The following is a 16326-nucleotide window of genomic DNA, read 5'->3' on the forward strand; positions in this document are numbered from 1 at the left end:
AGCTTCAAATACCACTGTGACTATGGACTCTGCAGTCAAAAGTCCTTATCTTCCAAAATGAGCTAATAATCAGAAAGAGGAGAAGGGAGTTGTGTTGATTGATCATCTTTGAAACCATTGGCTCCATAAAAGAATAGTAAGGAAGGCCAAGTGCAATAAGCTCAGCTACCACAAACATGAGTCAGCCATGGGGATGGCTTTGGATTGCTCTTGCATCTCTTCCCTTATAATGGCAATGAGCTGTCTTACAGAAAACGTGTTAAATAGCAGCAGCTAAAGCACTGAAACTGTCAAACACAGAACCCTTTTTTTGGATTACAGGTGACCATACAACTGAGACTTAGTCACTGATCATGTACCTCAAACACTGTCTTCATAATCTGCACTCTGATCTTGAAGTTTTCATATATGAGCAAATAAGTTACTGATTATCACATACCATATGAAGGGAACAGGAGACACTGAGAATTCTGCTTTGTCTCATTTCAGATATTTAGTAACAAATAACTTAAAACCAAGCCATAGCCGGTTGAACAGGTATCTAGAATTCCATGTTTGGAAACAGTAGTAAGTCAAAAGACCTGGAAGAATAAAAAAAGGTGTCATTATATGAAAAAGGGGCAGAGGATATGAGCCATGTGACTGTAATTGGTGGATACAATTTCATAATGAGTGAAATTTGTCTGTAAAAAGCAATCCATAGAGAAATGAAGGTAGATAATAGTTACTAATCAGTGTTACAGAAATCACCAAAAACATCTGTGTGATACACTTCTTTGACAACAGTGTCTCAGATATATACAGATGTCTTTAAGTATCAGGCTTAAAGGTTCAGAGCAGTTCCAGTGCCTATTTTGCCACCTATAGCAAGATTCAAGTACAATTTACATGTCTGAGTCCAAGAAAGTGATCCAGGAGGTTTAGGATACAGTAACCTTCTGAGTGTCCTCAGGACACCCAAAATAGGTTTCACAGCTGTCTAACTAAAGGTACCTGTGTCTTCTCAGCAGCCCTGGTCTGTAGAACTGGATGTCAAATGACTTGACTTATCCTCCCTGTGCTGCTGAAACAAAGTACTTGAGTGCAGCTCAAGTCTCCTGAGAGAATAGTCTTTGGAAAACATCTGGCATGGGTGGGCAGAATTGAGTTCAACCCAAAGCCCAGCAGCTGTGGCCACACTGATGAAAATTCATAGCAGTGAAAGTTAGAGGTAGTCGAGTTTTGCAGCTCTCCTTGCTGCTGAGAGTGCTCGCCTACAAGACGGGGTGGGAGTTCTGTGCTAAGTTCCACATGACAGAATTAAAATTTACTCCATGCCTGCAATATGTTGTAACTGCCAAGTCTTAGAGATGTAGAGGGAGAAACCCTGTGCTTGAGACATTCTATGGGGAAAGCAAATTTTGATCCCCATTTTCAGAACCATTTCCCCATGTCAGACCAGGTAGCTGGGCAGAATGCAGTTTTCTCCTCTTCCCAGCCGAGTTCCTTAGCCTTTAAGCCACATAACTAGTTTTGTTCTTCCCTTGTCCTGTTTTTCCACTCGTGAATGCATAACTGCCTGCCTTACACAGCAGCAGAGGTCTTCTTTGAGCACCTTATAGTCGAATTTGTAAATATTTTAATTATTGAGTCCCTTTTGAAGTATAGGGTGCTGAGCTGCTTGACTGCCCTTTCACCACTCTGCTTGGTGTGTTGCAGTTTTCATCTACTGATGAAAGCACCCCTTTATTAGCCAGACCAGTATTGCATTGTCAGCCAAATTTCAGCCACGTTGGATATAGTTAAAATTTAAAGAAAAGAAATTTTTTTGCAATGTGTGTCACTTAAAAAATTTATTAGTGAATAATGTTAGAAGAGTGATCTGTTAAACTTTGATCTTATCCCACTGTGAAATGTCCTCAGTTCTATTTCTTTGCAGATTTGACAGACAGACTAGGAAGCTTTAAAACTTCCAGGTAACCTGCATGTTTCTTCCTAACATTATACTGAGTAGTGAGAGTATTGTGATGGATAAAACCAGTGCTAATTATTTCTAGTCCTAAAACCCTTTCCTTCTCTTCATCCTCACATTACTCTACACAGCAATACTCAGGAATTTGCCTTTTTCAGCAGCATTCTTTGTTGTTCTGAGTTCCTTTTCCTGTTCCCAGACTAGGTTTGTATAATTTTTGATACGCAGACTCACTTATGTTGCTATATATGCCAAGTGTGATGAACTGGTATGTTGAAAATAGATATCTAACTATGGATGTGTTACCCTACCTATATTATTGCCACTAAAATTCTTTCCAGTTGACTGTTTTTTACCTTGTGGTTAGTGGATCATTCCTAGTCTTCTCCCAGAGCACAGACATTCACTGATTAACAACAGACTTAAGAAGGAGTTCAAATGTCTTGTGAAGAGTACTTTTGGTTTTTTTTCAGCAAAAATGGCAGTTAAAAAAAAAAACACAACAAAGTTTTCTAGTGATTCAAATAAGTGCACTGCAAGTTGCACTTTATCTTTGAAACCAGCAGAGATATTAGTCTGGTGACCCTGGAAAACAGCTTTTGGATCTAAACCAGTGGTAGCTCCAAGTGTAATACTCCCAATCTATTGTAGGTTGTCTGAGCAATCATTCTGTTGGATTACACTCAGAAAAATGCTGGTATGAGGAATAAACATAGTTTAGATACATAATAAGATAGGACAGAATGTGTAAAGTCTGGGCACCCTGGTCTGGTGGGAGGAATCTCTGCCCTGGCAGGGGGCCGGAACTAGATGATCTTTAAGGTCCATTTTAAACCAAACTGTTCTGTGATTCTGTGAAAATGAATCTCTAAAAGAAATCCTATAATGACAATTGCAAATATATTTCCCATGGCCCTAAAAAAAAAAAAGAAGATTATTCAGTGAAGTGGAGAACTGATAAAATACTTATTCAACATCCGTTATCTTTGAGTTTGATTTGCATTTAAAGAAATATTCCTAGCTTTCTGCACTGTTTTCATTAGGAGGATAGTTGGAGAGTTTCACATGATACTTTAATTGTTGTGTAAAGAATTGTGTCAGTAACAGAGATGAAATATGGAGATTAGTACACTCTGTGAATGCTTCACAAAGATTCAGTTTAATTAGAAAATTAAACACTAAATCACTTTAACAAAGAATTTCATAATATTGCTATGAGGACTGAGATTAAATCAATTATGAAGCAATTGCCTTTTACTGCCCTGTCAAGCATATTTCCCAGGATCACAGAATCCTTATGGCTGGATGAGACCTCTGGAGATTGTTTGATCCAACCCCCTTGCAAGTCGGGGTCACACGTAGCAGGAGACACAGGAATGTGTCCAGTGGGGGTTTGCAATGTCTCCAGAGAGGGAGACCCCCATACCCCTCTGGGCAGCCTGTCCCAGTGCTCTGCCACTCTCAGGGGAAAGTTCTTCATGTCATGGTACTGCATACAGCATCATTCATCACTTCACCTCCAGTCCCAGGTCCACTGGATAATATTGCTGCTCACTGATAAATGAGTCCCAGGACTCCTTACAGGAGTGTTATGGGTTTGGGCTAGGACAGCTCAGTCATAAGTTGTTTAATTGTAGAATCATATAATAGTTTGGGTTGGAAGGAACCTTAAACATCATCTCATTCTAACCCACCTGCTGTGGGCAGGGACACTTTCCACTAGACCATGTTTCTCCATGTCCTATCTAACCTGGCCTTGAACCCTGCCAGGGATGGGCATCTGCAGCCTTTCTGAGCAGCCTGTTCCAGTGTCCCACCAACCTCACAGTAAAGAATTTCTTCCTAATAACTTATTTAAATTTACTCTCAGTTTAAAGCCATCAATCACCCTTTCTCATGTCACTAGAGACACTTGTAAAAAGTCCCTTTTCAACTCTCTTGTAGACCCATTTATGTAGTGGAAGGCTGCTAGAAGGTAGAAGTGGCCCCTAGAGCAGAACTGGATCCTATTCTCCTGACTTCTGTAGCACATTTGGACTTGAAGAAGTGTCTGTATTATGTGGTACTGAGGAGGTAAAGCAGCAAAGCTCCAAATCTGAATTTTGAACCAGGAAGGAAGATAGAATACCAGTACCTCCACTGCTAAGTGACACATGATCAGGGATTTGTATTGCCAGATTGGATTTAGGTGCTTCAATTTTGCTCAAGTGTCCTACTTTAGTTATGTAAGTCCTTTTGAACCTAGCCCTTAGGTAATAGCAAATGTTGTCATGGAAGGTTTGAATTACAAAAGCACTAGTCTGTGACATAAAAGAGTATTTTAAGTCCTACATTAATAGTTCTGCCAGTAATCATGGTTGCAATAGCATGTATTTCTAAATTACAAAAGTTAGAGAATGTGCATGTATTACTAGCATATATATCCTTCCTAATGCCACATAGCAATAATTGGAAATTTAATGGTAGGAAACAGGTATCACACCAGTGCTGTGCTATGGCTGAGACTTTCATGATGATTTAGTATCCAGTATAATTTAAAAACCATAACTAACCCCCATTTTATTACCTATAATAAAATGTATAGATTTTGTGTGGATTTTCATAGTCTTACTGTCACTCTTTTATTGCATCTGAAATAAAAATGTAATTTTTTTAAACTGTGGAATGAAAAAGTATAGCACAATTAAGTGGTTTTTCATAGCCCCCTCCTGAAGAAGACAGTTAAGAATGAGGGATTAATTTTTCAAACAATTTTTTTTCCAGGCAGATGTGTCCTTATTTATGTGCAGTGTAGTAATTCACTTGGTTCTTACTGAATTCAAAGTTCTTACTAAAGTATCTTGGGTGATACCATGAACTGAGTGAAATTGGTGGGACTACTGACAAAAACAACTCCAGAACAAGATCACATTCAGGATTTAAAGCCTCTCTCTCTCTCTGGCCAGTAATGGTACTAAACCCCTAAATCAGTAGTCAGGCTGTGTAATTGCCATGGTGTGAGAAGAGAGAGTCTGTCAGGAAGACATATGGAAGAGATTATCACACCATTTATGTAAAACTGCACCATCTTGGATAACTTCAGTTCTTACACATGGACTCCTTTTTCACAGCTTCATGACCGTCTAGACTCCTGTTTGGAATTTTGAGTTTGCAACAGCCTTACAAACGTATCTGGACTTGCCCAGGTTCAAGGGGCTTCATATTTAAACTTTCCTAAATCCATATTTCAATCCAGAGAGGATTAAAATATACTGAATCAAATGTCTGTAAAACAGCCTTGACCTCCTGCACACATTTTTCTCCAGTTGTAGATGTCATTGTGCTACCTGCTGTACAAAACAAAACAGAAAGATGCTGTGGCTTACCAAGTAGTATTTGGAAGTGTTCCAAGGCAAATTAACAGACCAAGCTCTAACCAGTGCTTGCCCAACCATTAGAAAACTTAGTAAGCTGTGAAAGAATTCAGTTTGCTCTGCAGTTTTCTCCCTATGAAATGTACAGACTAAAACAATTTTTGCAGTCAGTGGGAATTAAGGTCTATCTAAATGTTCTCTGTGGTTGTAAGTATCCTCACAGTGAATGAAAGACCTCTCTGCTCTGCTTTTTCCTCCATTTAATTGTGTGCCAAAAGTATCACTGAGCTTGAAGGGAAGAGGAGTCAAACATTTATTATAACCTGGCCACCCAGAGGAGGAAAAATATTGGTGTCTACAAATGAAGCAGCATTTGCTTGACCTTTCTGTAAATTAATTTTACTCAATAGGTTGGTTTTTTTTTCCTAGTGAGTATATGTTATATCCCAAATCAGATAGTACTTTTCAAAAACTACTTCCATACTAAACTTACTGAATAGCTTACAAATCTCTAGTTAACCAAAAGGAATCAGGGTGAAAAGTAGTAGTGATCCTACAGGTTTTGATTTGCTATGTAATTGGTACTTCAGTTTTACACATCGTTGGCTTTTCCCTTTTTATAAGTAATTACTTTGGTTTCTAGTCAAACCAGACTCTACAGGTTCTTTTGTGAGCCTTGAGCCATTTATTATCAATGGACTTGCTTTTTATTGTTGTGAAATCCCTTACTCCAACAAGTTACTGTGTCAAGACATACAACTGAGTTCGTAGTCACCTGTGGCCAGTGCAACTCATGGCAGCCTTTATTAGTTGGGGACGTCTGTGTAACTCCTCAGACAGGGAACTCCAGGACAGCTGAACCAAACTTCTCTCTGAAGTGTTTCAAGATGTAGTCATAGGGCATGATCTTACCTCTACAGCTGCTTTCCATGGGTAAGAACAGGAGCTGGGCAAGTGGCTCCTTATGAGGCAGCATGTTTTCATTCTCAGAATACTGAGCCTTTCTAGCCATGCTGGTGTGGTGCAGAAATCTCACAGCAAGCAAATATTACAGTTCCATGCAGGTAACTATCGGCACGCTTCATCTTGCCTGCTACCACTGGTCTGCCCCTCACCTTTTCCTGCACTCATCCTGTCACAGTGGCCACTTCAGTGGTTTGCCTGGGTTTTTGTTTGTTTGCTTTGGGGGGATTTATGCTTTGTTTGTTGGGTTTTTTTAGGGGATGTATTTAAAAAAAAAAAAAGAAACCAAAATCCCATCCCATTTGGAAGCCATCTGGGTGTTCTCTGCTACATAATGTAGAATCAATTGTATGGTTCTTGTCAGTGGTTGCATTTTAATTGTTATATAAAATAAACAGGCCGAATGTTCTTTTGCCCATTTTAAATACTTATAGAAATAAAATTTACTTTAAAATTAATACCTGCTAAAACCCTCAGTATTATGTAATAGGGTTAGTAATGTTTAACCACACTGTCTGTACATAACTATAAGACATATTTTTTCCTACTCTGGATCATATTCCATGTTTAGAGGGTATGATTTTGTAAACACTTAAGCATGTGATCTGCCTTATATTAAAAAGAAGTCGTGATGGCTGCTGTTGGCCTGGTTACTTATAAAAAATTAGGCAAAAGCCTGCAGGACTGAGGCACATTTCAGAAAACAAATAGTTGCTTTTTCTTGTGCTGGTATTTTCATGCTCTTTTTCAACAGATTGTATCAGAGAAATGGAAATTATTACAGTAGGAACTTCTGGTGTTTTGAGGCAAAAAGCAAGTCACTAATAATATAACCAAGTAATTTTCAAAAAGTTGCAAGTGCTTTGGCAGAAACTTGTTTCTAACCAACCTGCAGATGAGTTGAGGCACTGTTCTGTGTTTTACCCATGTTCCACATGTGGTACTCAGGGCAGTTCTCCCTGGCTTTGTCATTAAATAGCAGATTTAAAGTAGATGTTTGAAGTATAAGTTGACGGTATTTGAAGCATAAGGGTGATGAAAGTGATGCATTATGTCACTGTAGTATATTGACATTATCAATTATGTGTTATTAAACAGCTTAGCTGACTGAATGATTTACTTTGTGTTTAACTGCCTCTTTCAATTAAAAGTAGCAAATGCTGTAGAACTGGGGCACAGTCATAGAAACCATATATTTTCTCCTGTTAACACCAGCACTGCTGACATGCAAGTGATGGGAGTGTTGGCATTTTGCTGCAGGCTCTAATGGGCTAGTTTAAATGGCCTAAAAAAAAGTGATTAATGATTAGGAACAGAACTGTTACACAGCTTCACAGCTCTTTTCCTCAATGCATTTCCATTTGCGTCAACCAGCTGCACACTTGGGAGGTGTTATTTCAAAGTAGTCAACACAGGGGCATTTTTCTACTGCCATTTGTTTCTATTTCTTAGGTCCCTTTGGTTGTCCAGATGTAGCTAGTGTTTCCTTAAAGTTGTAAGCTTTAGTGATAAAGGAGGATATCCTCAGACTAGTATGTCTGGTGACCAGTATCTAAAACTGTGGAACTCTTTTGTCATTTCAAAATATCTTTACTATCACTCTGCTTAGTCCTGTTTGGTTTATTGTGCTGGAAATAATTGAAAGGTTCCTCTTGGAGTAACTGAATCACTTCATCAACCAGTACATGATTCCCCTCTGCTATTCACTTGATTTTTGCAAGCAGTAATTTGTACATTAATCCTGCTTGTTTGTAATGGGTAACTGTCCACCCCTAAGCCCTCCCTTTATATACATGGATACACATGTATATCTGTTATGTATTTCTTTGGGAGCTGAGATCAATAGACACTGCTGCAACACTCCTACCCCAAGTAATAGTTAGGTGCCATGAGTAGAAAAAGCAAGTAGTTCCAAAAGAAAATTAAAAACAAGGTTGGCAAATCTAGCATCTCTCTCATTTTAATGAACCTTAGGAGTGAGGTGTCTAGCAGACATAATGCATTCTCTTTGCTCTCTCAAGCTAAGGCAATATCAAACACTGGTGTAGAGGGGATTGAACACTCAATGGGAAGATATCTTGTACTTTTTGGAAGTTTATTTCACTGTACTGAGATCTTAGAGCTTGTGGCTGAAAGTCAGCACTTGCTCTTAGGTGTCATGTTGCAAGAGAAGTTCATTTTCTTAGAACAGGACATTTGTGTAGTATTTTAGTTGCTAGCATTTTTTTTAGTGATCAAAGTATGAAGCTAAGTCTTAGCTGTGTACAAGTTCAACCTAGTTTTCTAAACAATAAACTTTAAAAAAAAGTTCATACAATAATTTGGAAGGCAGAGGGGAAAGGGGGGGTGTAGATGTACAGTGCAGTGGTGTTGACTGCAGCACGCATATAGAGCCACTCTTTTACACACTGTGATGCCAGACTATGACTATGATTTGCAGTGTCTGTGGGGGCATAAGTGTGGCTCGGGGGTGAACACATCACCAAGCTGGCTTGTCCTTGAATGTGGTGTTCCAGGTGGTATTGTAGCTCATCTTCCTTTTTTAATGCTATTTTTAGGAAACTAAGGCTGAGGCAGGCATGCTGAAGTCTCCATGTGTGTGTTTGTTCTCTGGCTTTGCTGTACCTTTGACTCAGCTGATGGACTTCAGCCAAGCATATCAGAGAAGGAAGAATCATTATGGTCCAACCTGTTTCTTGAACAAAATGTGTCCAGGTGGAGGAGGAAGCTGTAACTCTGTGTTACAGAGGGACACAGAGGGGAGTGTGGTCCGAGGCTTTGGCTAAACTCGAGTTTTTTAAGATGAGAGAATGCAGACTGGGGAGTGCAGCTGGGAATACACATTTTACATGGCAAACAACTACAAACCCCATCTGAGAAAAAGCAGGCCTTGATAGTCTTGGTGCTGACACAGCTACTTGTTACTTCTGAGAGATTCTCCTCTTGCTTGTGCAATATACAGACAAGGATTTATACTAGTTTTCTTGTTTGCATATGCATGGGCCAGAAAATGAATATTTTTTACTATAGGTGTGAAAATCTTCTTCCCTTCTTCCCTTCTTCTTATCCTAATTAGGACATTTAGCTTATCAGTAGCCACACAAATGTCTTGGTTGTTTTTTATATTTTTTTAATATTTATTTTATTATATTTTATTTTTTCACAGACATTTTCTGTTTGCACAGCCTGCATTTCTAGTGTTTGGTTGGGCCAGGCGAACATCTGCTTTGCATAGTTTGCAAGTGTTACTTATTAACTCAGGCTCCCCAAATTCAGGCAGTGTTGTGCCTGTTCCCAGGCCAGGCTCAGCCTGCTACTTGTCTTTTGGAAGCATGCGTTGAAGTTCATTACACACATTTATTCTTCAGTTTTCTGCTTGGCTTGGATTCACTTCTAAGATTCTCTTCCGAGATGATGATGTAAACTATACAATTAAAAAAATATATATTTTTTCCTTAGGCACCCGTGCAGCACTTTTCCCCCTGTAGTTCATAGCAGTACTGCTTGTGGGCAGGTTTCAAAGGAATCTCATCTCCATATGGTTTTACCCGATAATCCTTTATCCACCATCTTCAGCTCTCATTCCGTTGCTTTCTTGCCTGTGGCTACGTTTCTATCTCTGCATCAATTAGCACAGTGATTTATACAACAAGCAAGCAGTTTAGAGGTAATGGTACACAATTAACATCTCATTCCACCATAAAGGGTATGCTAAATACCCCAGTCACTGCTTTCTCTGCCTGGAATTGAAATAAGTGTTTGTCCTAATTCATATGCTATCTGATGTGAAGTGGGCCTGCTTTGTACGGCACTACACCATTAATCTAATTATAGATAGCTGCAAATGAAGTGCTGTCTGAGCACAGAGACTGAAGAAAATAGCGCTTTTGTCATTTAGCATGACTCTGTGAAGCAAGATCGCACTTTACACGGCAGCATGGCAAAATGGGAATCTGAATAATATTGCTGCCTGTTGCATCTTTTCTAATTACAACAGCATTGTAAACACAACCGGGCGCTGATATAAATAGAGCTGTAGATACGCTGTCATGTGGGTTGTAGGAGAAAATCCTTAGTGTGCTGTTGTATTAAATGATGCATCCTGATTGACAGCTACCTTGAGACTGCGCTGATGGAGTTGTCAAAGCCTTGTGCGGCCGCGCTGCTCCGGCGGCGGCAGCTGCGGCTCCGCGCCGCCCGACCGGAGCGCATCGCCGCCGTCCGCCCGTCCGCCCGTCCGCCCGCCCTCGGCCTCCGTCTGAAGCGGAGGGAAGCTGCTTTTTGCATGGCTTTAACCCTCGGTAGGTTTCTCTAGAGTGTTAATTATGTATCACACAAGGAATGGAAAGTGGGAAGTGCGGCTGAATTACAAGTCTAATTAAGTTTCTGCTGCTGGAGTGTGTACTACGTGGTGGCGAGGTTCCTCTCGGTTTTCTTTCCCTTTTGCTGCTAGAGGCTCGTGATTTTTGTGACTGCTTTGGTATTTTTATTATTGTTATTTTTTTCATTATCTGTCTCTGTTGCAGTTTGAGTATTTACTCCTCCATCAGACTAAAAGTGCTGTTATTTTGTGCAGGTGCAGGTGCCAATCCTCACCACCACCCTGTGGAAGCAAATTAGCTCTAGAACTCAGACATCGGGGAAAAAAATGATTTGCAAAATGTCCTTTATCCCCTTGTTCAGTAAGGAGTCCTTGACTCTGAAAGAAGGTGGTGTCTGACATCTTTGAGTAACATGGAATAAATACATCATTTTCCTGCTTAGATGCTGTGGTGGAAATTTAAGCAAGGTTATGGTCATGGTTTTGATGTGTATAATGGTTAATAAAAGAGGCAGTGTGCTCACTGTGTTTGGAACTGGAACATTGCTCGGTATTGCTTCCACTGAATACAGAATAATGTACTTGAGCGAACTGATGACGTCAAACCACAGGTGACAACAGTGAAGTGACTTGAGGCAGGACGTGGATTAGGAATGCTGAAGGGAAATTATGTGACCACAGTTAATACATTTCACTCGTTCCAAAACCGAGATTGTGAGGCTAGTGAAAATAATGAAGATGCAGAGCAGACAATTTCTCTACTGAAATCTGAGCTACGTAGATTTTCACCCTTCTGACCACAGGAATGACAGACATTTGAAAAACATGGTTGAACACTTAGGTAAAGCATGCTGAAAATCCACATCTGGTCAGCAGTCCAAACACTAACGTAAGTAACATATGGGTAGTGATTACTCTATAAAATCTCCAATGGAGTTTGAACATTTACAGCTTCTGGGGACATGAGTTTCAAGTGTACAGGGAAGATCATATTTAATAAACTAATGTGAGCTGTAACAGAGTGCAATTTTGAACATTTAGGGAAGATTTGCAATATACTGATGTATACGGTAAGGGAACCATATCTGTGCAAACTACAGAACTTGTTTTTAAGCAAGATGGGGCAATATATGCCCTGGCCATTTTTTTGTAGCAGTCAGTCTACTTACTTGGGGGATCAATAGGGAATGTACTGACAAACATTCATAAAACCCAAGGTATAATTTTCACTGTATTTGCTTTCTTCTCCCCCACCCTGTATTGCTGTTACTGCACCTTTTTGTGTTTTGTTATGGAGATTTGGTTGTAAGAGCTAGTTTTGCATTTTATATTAACATCCAATTCATTTAGCTAGAGAGGTAGGATGCTGTTGCCCTCAGAAAACTATTAAGTAACACTACTTTTTGCTACTATAATTTTTGTCAACTGACTGTGGACTCCTGTGGTCTGGTGGAAAAGAAATGCCTGTTTTGTGCCATCAAAAGCTGTATGGCTTCTTTTGGTGCTGCTTTATTGACTTCACTTTGGCTGACAGAATTGGGCTTTGAAACCCTGTGGAGTGGAGCAGTAGCTGGTGACAAGGTCTCATCAGCATGGATCTGATGGCTAGCAGATTTCCCTGCTCTCAGAGTCCACCTGCAATCTATTTATGACTCCAACGAATATTTCTTCTGGTTTAAGCCAGTGGAAGCCTCCTGGTCCCTATTTATAACCCAAATTTAACAACCTTCCCCAATTTACGCCTCCTTCTTTCTCCCATCTCCTCCTCCTGAGCATAAAGGAAGAAAATCAGAACCTCCTCCGCACTTGGTTAGCAGCATATCAAAACTTCTGCTTCCTATGTTCAGTATTGTTCTTGCTAAATCAAAGGCATAGCAGCAGCGTTTGTCATGTAAGGAAAATATGTGGTATTTTCTTAATTGTCTTTGTTGTGGCAGCACTGGTGGGCATTATTTGACATGGTCTTCCAGAGAGTGCTGTGGCTCTCACGGAGCTGCAGCCGGGTTGGGTGAAGAGCACCCTGCACCCCACTCCACAACTCATCTCCAGGGAGAAGTAGCAGCACTACAAAGGGATATATTTATGCAGGTATTTAGTGGGGTCCAGCCAGCAGCCGAAATACATCAAAGGTAATTTTAGAGAAGGAACCTTTCTTTGCGCTATGTCTTTTTATATTCTGAAAGGTCATTTGTAAACCAACTGTGCCAAAAAAGGCCTTTCCCCAGAAGTTTACTGTTGTTATTTTTTACTTTTTGATTACAGTAACTTGCTTATCCCCCAAACAGACTAAAGAACAATAAACAAATACAAAAGGAAAAGGAACAGCTCATCAATAACAAAGACCTGCGTTTTAAAGCTTTGAGAGTACTGACTCTTACATCTCACTCCAAGCAAAGCAGGAGTCCTGCAGAGAAAGGAATCTAAAAGATATGAAAATTATAAAGATAGTAAAAACAATGTTTGGTAGGGATATTTTAGCTTGGTGTGGAGAACTGAGCTTTAAAGTGCAGCATACTGAGGAATGTGTTTTTCCCCCACTGCTGAATGTTGTGAAGTGCATAGGGAATTCTGTATTTCAACCCCTGTGAAATACTGTAACCTAGATGAATGCAGAAGGTCTGGATTTCTCTTCAAGTTTAAATTTTGAAATTGGGCAGCTCAGAAGTGTTAATGTGGCTTAAAGAAACAAAATGGCATCTAAACCTAATCCTTTGAAATCATATCAAAATAGTGTCTTGCAAGAGGCAACAATGCAATCCACAAACATAACTTATTTCTGCGTTCTTCTCTTTTTTATTTCTTTTTTTAAAAATTTATTTTCAAACTCTGAATACAAAGAAGACACCAACCATGGATACTGAAACTGTGCAATTTGTTGTAATTATATTCCCCCCCATAGATTTAATGAAGGACTTTTAAGTACAATTTATCTTTGATAAATAGTCCCTCTACACAGAATGTTTATTAGATTGACAGCAGAATACACTCTGCAAGCTTTTTTCTTTGCCACTTATGACTCAGATGAATTTTAATAGGAGTAAAAAGCTTTTATTTGCACAGTAATTTCACTTAAGGATCATATCCTTCAGAAACTGGCAGACACTTGTATGTCTTGATTGCAAAACAGACACTCAAGAGTGAAGAAACATGCATAAGATGTTATTATTTGACTTGTCACACCGCTGCAATTCTATTTGCAGCTTATGTCAGCGATTCTCCTGTGGGCATCGCCCGGCCTGTCCCTGCAGCGCTGGCACACGTGCTCGGGCAAAGGGCTGCGGGCAGCCGGGAGAGGCTGCCCGTGGTGTGCGCTGGAAATCCGAGTGCCACAGCCCCAGTTGCCGTGATGGTGCCTGCCGGAGGCTTGGGGTTAAAGCTGCTTTCTGCACACAAAATGGGGCTGGTTTCCCCGTGCCACGGCAGCTGTGACCGAGGCACATGGCTGGGAACGCGTCCTCAGATCTTTGGGTGCCGCTTGCAGCTTCGGGAACATCGCGTTGTCTTACGCTGACTGGGGTGTGGTGTCAGGGTCGGTTCCTGAAACTATTTGCCTCTGTTTCCCGAGTGAATGGTTGCACTGTTCATCTCACAAGATGCTGTGTGTCCACACACCATTTATGGAGGATGATAATCCTCTGTTACGTTGTTTTAATTCGGCTGTGAAAGACGCATTTTAAAGATGTCACTGCAGAGTTAATCACCTTTTGCATGTATTTCTAAATGCCTTGTTCTGCTTCCTGCAGAAGCAGAAGGTAGAGTCCCCCTTTACCTTCGCCATAAGGATATCGGATTTTTTCTGTCCATGTGAAAATGAAAAGTAAAGACATTTTATTGTTAATAAAACAATAGCTAATTGTTTTGGAGGAAAACATACTGTTCCAAGCAAGGTGTTGAACTTTACATCAGCAAAATACGCATTTGAATTGTAAATGCCGTCCGTCGGATGCTTATAATGAAAACCTTTGTTTAAATTATGGATGGAGCGCGGCGCTGGCCTGGGCTCGGTGCGCCCTGGCGAGGCGGGAGTGTCGCACAGAGACCTGCTGCCATCTACCGGCTCCGTGCGCTCCCGCCCGCCCGTCCGCCCGTCCGCCCGCCCGTCCGTCCGTCCGCCCGTCCGTCCGCCCGTCCGTCCGCCCGTCCGCCCGTCCGCCCGTCCGCCCGTCCGTCCGCCCGTCCGTCCGCCCGCCCGTCCGTCCAGCCGGCCCTCCGGCCGAGGGCAGCGAGCTCGCCAAGCAATGGCAAGACGTCAAAAAGAAAAGCGCTGGGGCTGAAATCACTTTAGGCAATATTTATACGCCTTCCGAAAGGTTTCGTTTAAAGGGATGCTCTCACCTGAGGGTCATCGTATTCCCCTCTGGTTTTAATTGCTGTAAAACATACTAGAGAAAACAGCACTCTCTCCAAACAGGTAAAGGCTGCTGAATGGGTTTTATTGCAGATAAAGCATATTCAATATAACGACGTTTGATTGTTCTGCTTATGCATGAAGAATCAGAATTGAAATTGAATTGCTAGGATTTAATTGTAAAATCCAAGGAAATTACTAACTTCAAACATTAAATTAATGGTAAATGTTTAAAAGGTGAACATAATGTTTAAAATCAGTCGTGTCACTGAAAGTCTGGCAGACTTTCCGAAAAGGTCAATTTCCAATTAATCACTGCATGGAAAAGAATCCCTCAATATTCTTTATCCACCAAAGATAATGTGCAGCACGCATTTTTGTTTTAAAATTTTAATCTCCCCTCTCTATCCCAGTTTTAAAATTAGTCTGACATCTCTTACTGTACTTGATTCTTTGGTTTTATGTGCACTTTGCTGCAGACTGGGGTTGCGTATTTTTCTTTCTACATTCTGAAAATGAAACTCTGAATAAAGATTTCAAGCAGTGTTTTTTAGACACTCCCATGAAGAACAGCTATTACATAAAAAATGTATTACATAAAATATGCCATAAAATAATGCAGGTTATTGACTGGAATTCACCAAGGTACAGTTTTCTAAACCAGTCCTCTTCCTATTCTTTAGTACAAATTGCAAATACTGACGAAGGTTGCTGCGGAGCTGAGCAAGTACATGCCAGAGAAAGCAGCAGAGGACACCTCCAGCATTTTGAGATCTCCTATGCCTGGAACAGTGGTGGCAGTTTCTGTTAAGCCTGGGGACACGGTAGGAAATGTGATCTATATATCTATGTTTTCATTATATATGCCACAGAAATTTCACCTTGGTGCAACTGAAACTACAGGTCACACGGTTTGATGTGGGCTTTTTTTTTTTGTTGTCTTGGTGTTGTTTCTTTTTTTTTTTTCTTTAATAACCTGTAAAATAAAGTGTGCTGAAGGATGTGTGCTGTTTTTAATTTGAATTTTTAAAACTAATAAGGAAAACCAATTCAAATTAAACTGGCTTGAAAAGAAAAAATTTCAGCCTGGTACAAGTTCACAGCAGAAACTCAAAGAGGTAGCATGGTTTTGTATCCCAAATACCTTGAGGGGCAGGATAGCTACAAGGGAGAAAATGGTGAGTAAATTCACATAAATGTGTGTGTGTACCTGTCTGTCTGTCTATCTATCTCTCTATATATAAAAGCTGTTAGTGCTAACAGGAGGAAATCCTTGATTTTCTGCCCCGAAGTAATAAAAATATTACTAGAAAAAAAAAGAGACACGGGACAGATATTTAACTTCGCCATTTTTTTTGGTTTTGTTTAGTTTAAGAACCCCTGTGTTATC

General features: G+C 40.3%; 1 protein-coding gene across 5 annotated transcripts in view; it reads left to right on the forward strand.

Moving 5' to 3' along the window:
- PCCA (propionyl-CoA carboxylase subunit alpha) overlaps positions 1-16326 on the forward strand; it is a 267736-nt gene that overhangs the window by 236138 nt on the left and 15272 nt on the right. For all 5 annotated transcript variants that reach the window (XM_021530256.2, XM_077781501.1, XM_077781502.1 and 2 more), the window contains one exon: positions 15620-15760. In XM_021530256.2, coding sequence (XP_021385931.1) covers positions 15620-15760 — 141 coding nt within the window. The remainder of the gene's footprint in view (positions 1-15619; positions 15761-16326) is intronic.

This window comes from Lonchura striata, chromosome 2 (genome assembly GCF_046129695.1).
Source record: "Lonchura striata isolate bLonStr1 chromosome 2, bLonStr1.mat, whole genome shotgun sequence".
NCBI lineage: Eukaryota > Metazoa > Chordata > Aves > Passeriformes > Estrildidae > Lonchura > Lonchura striata.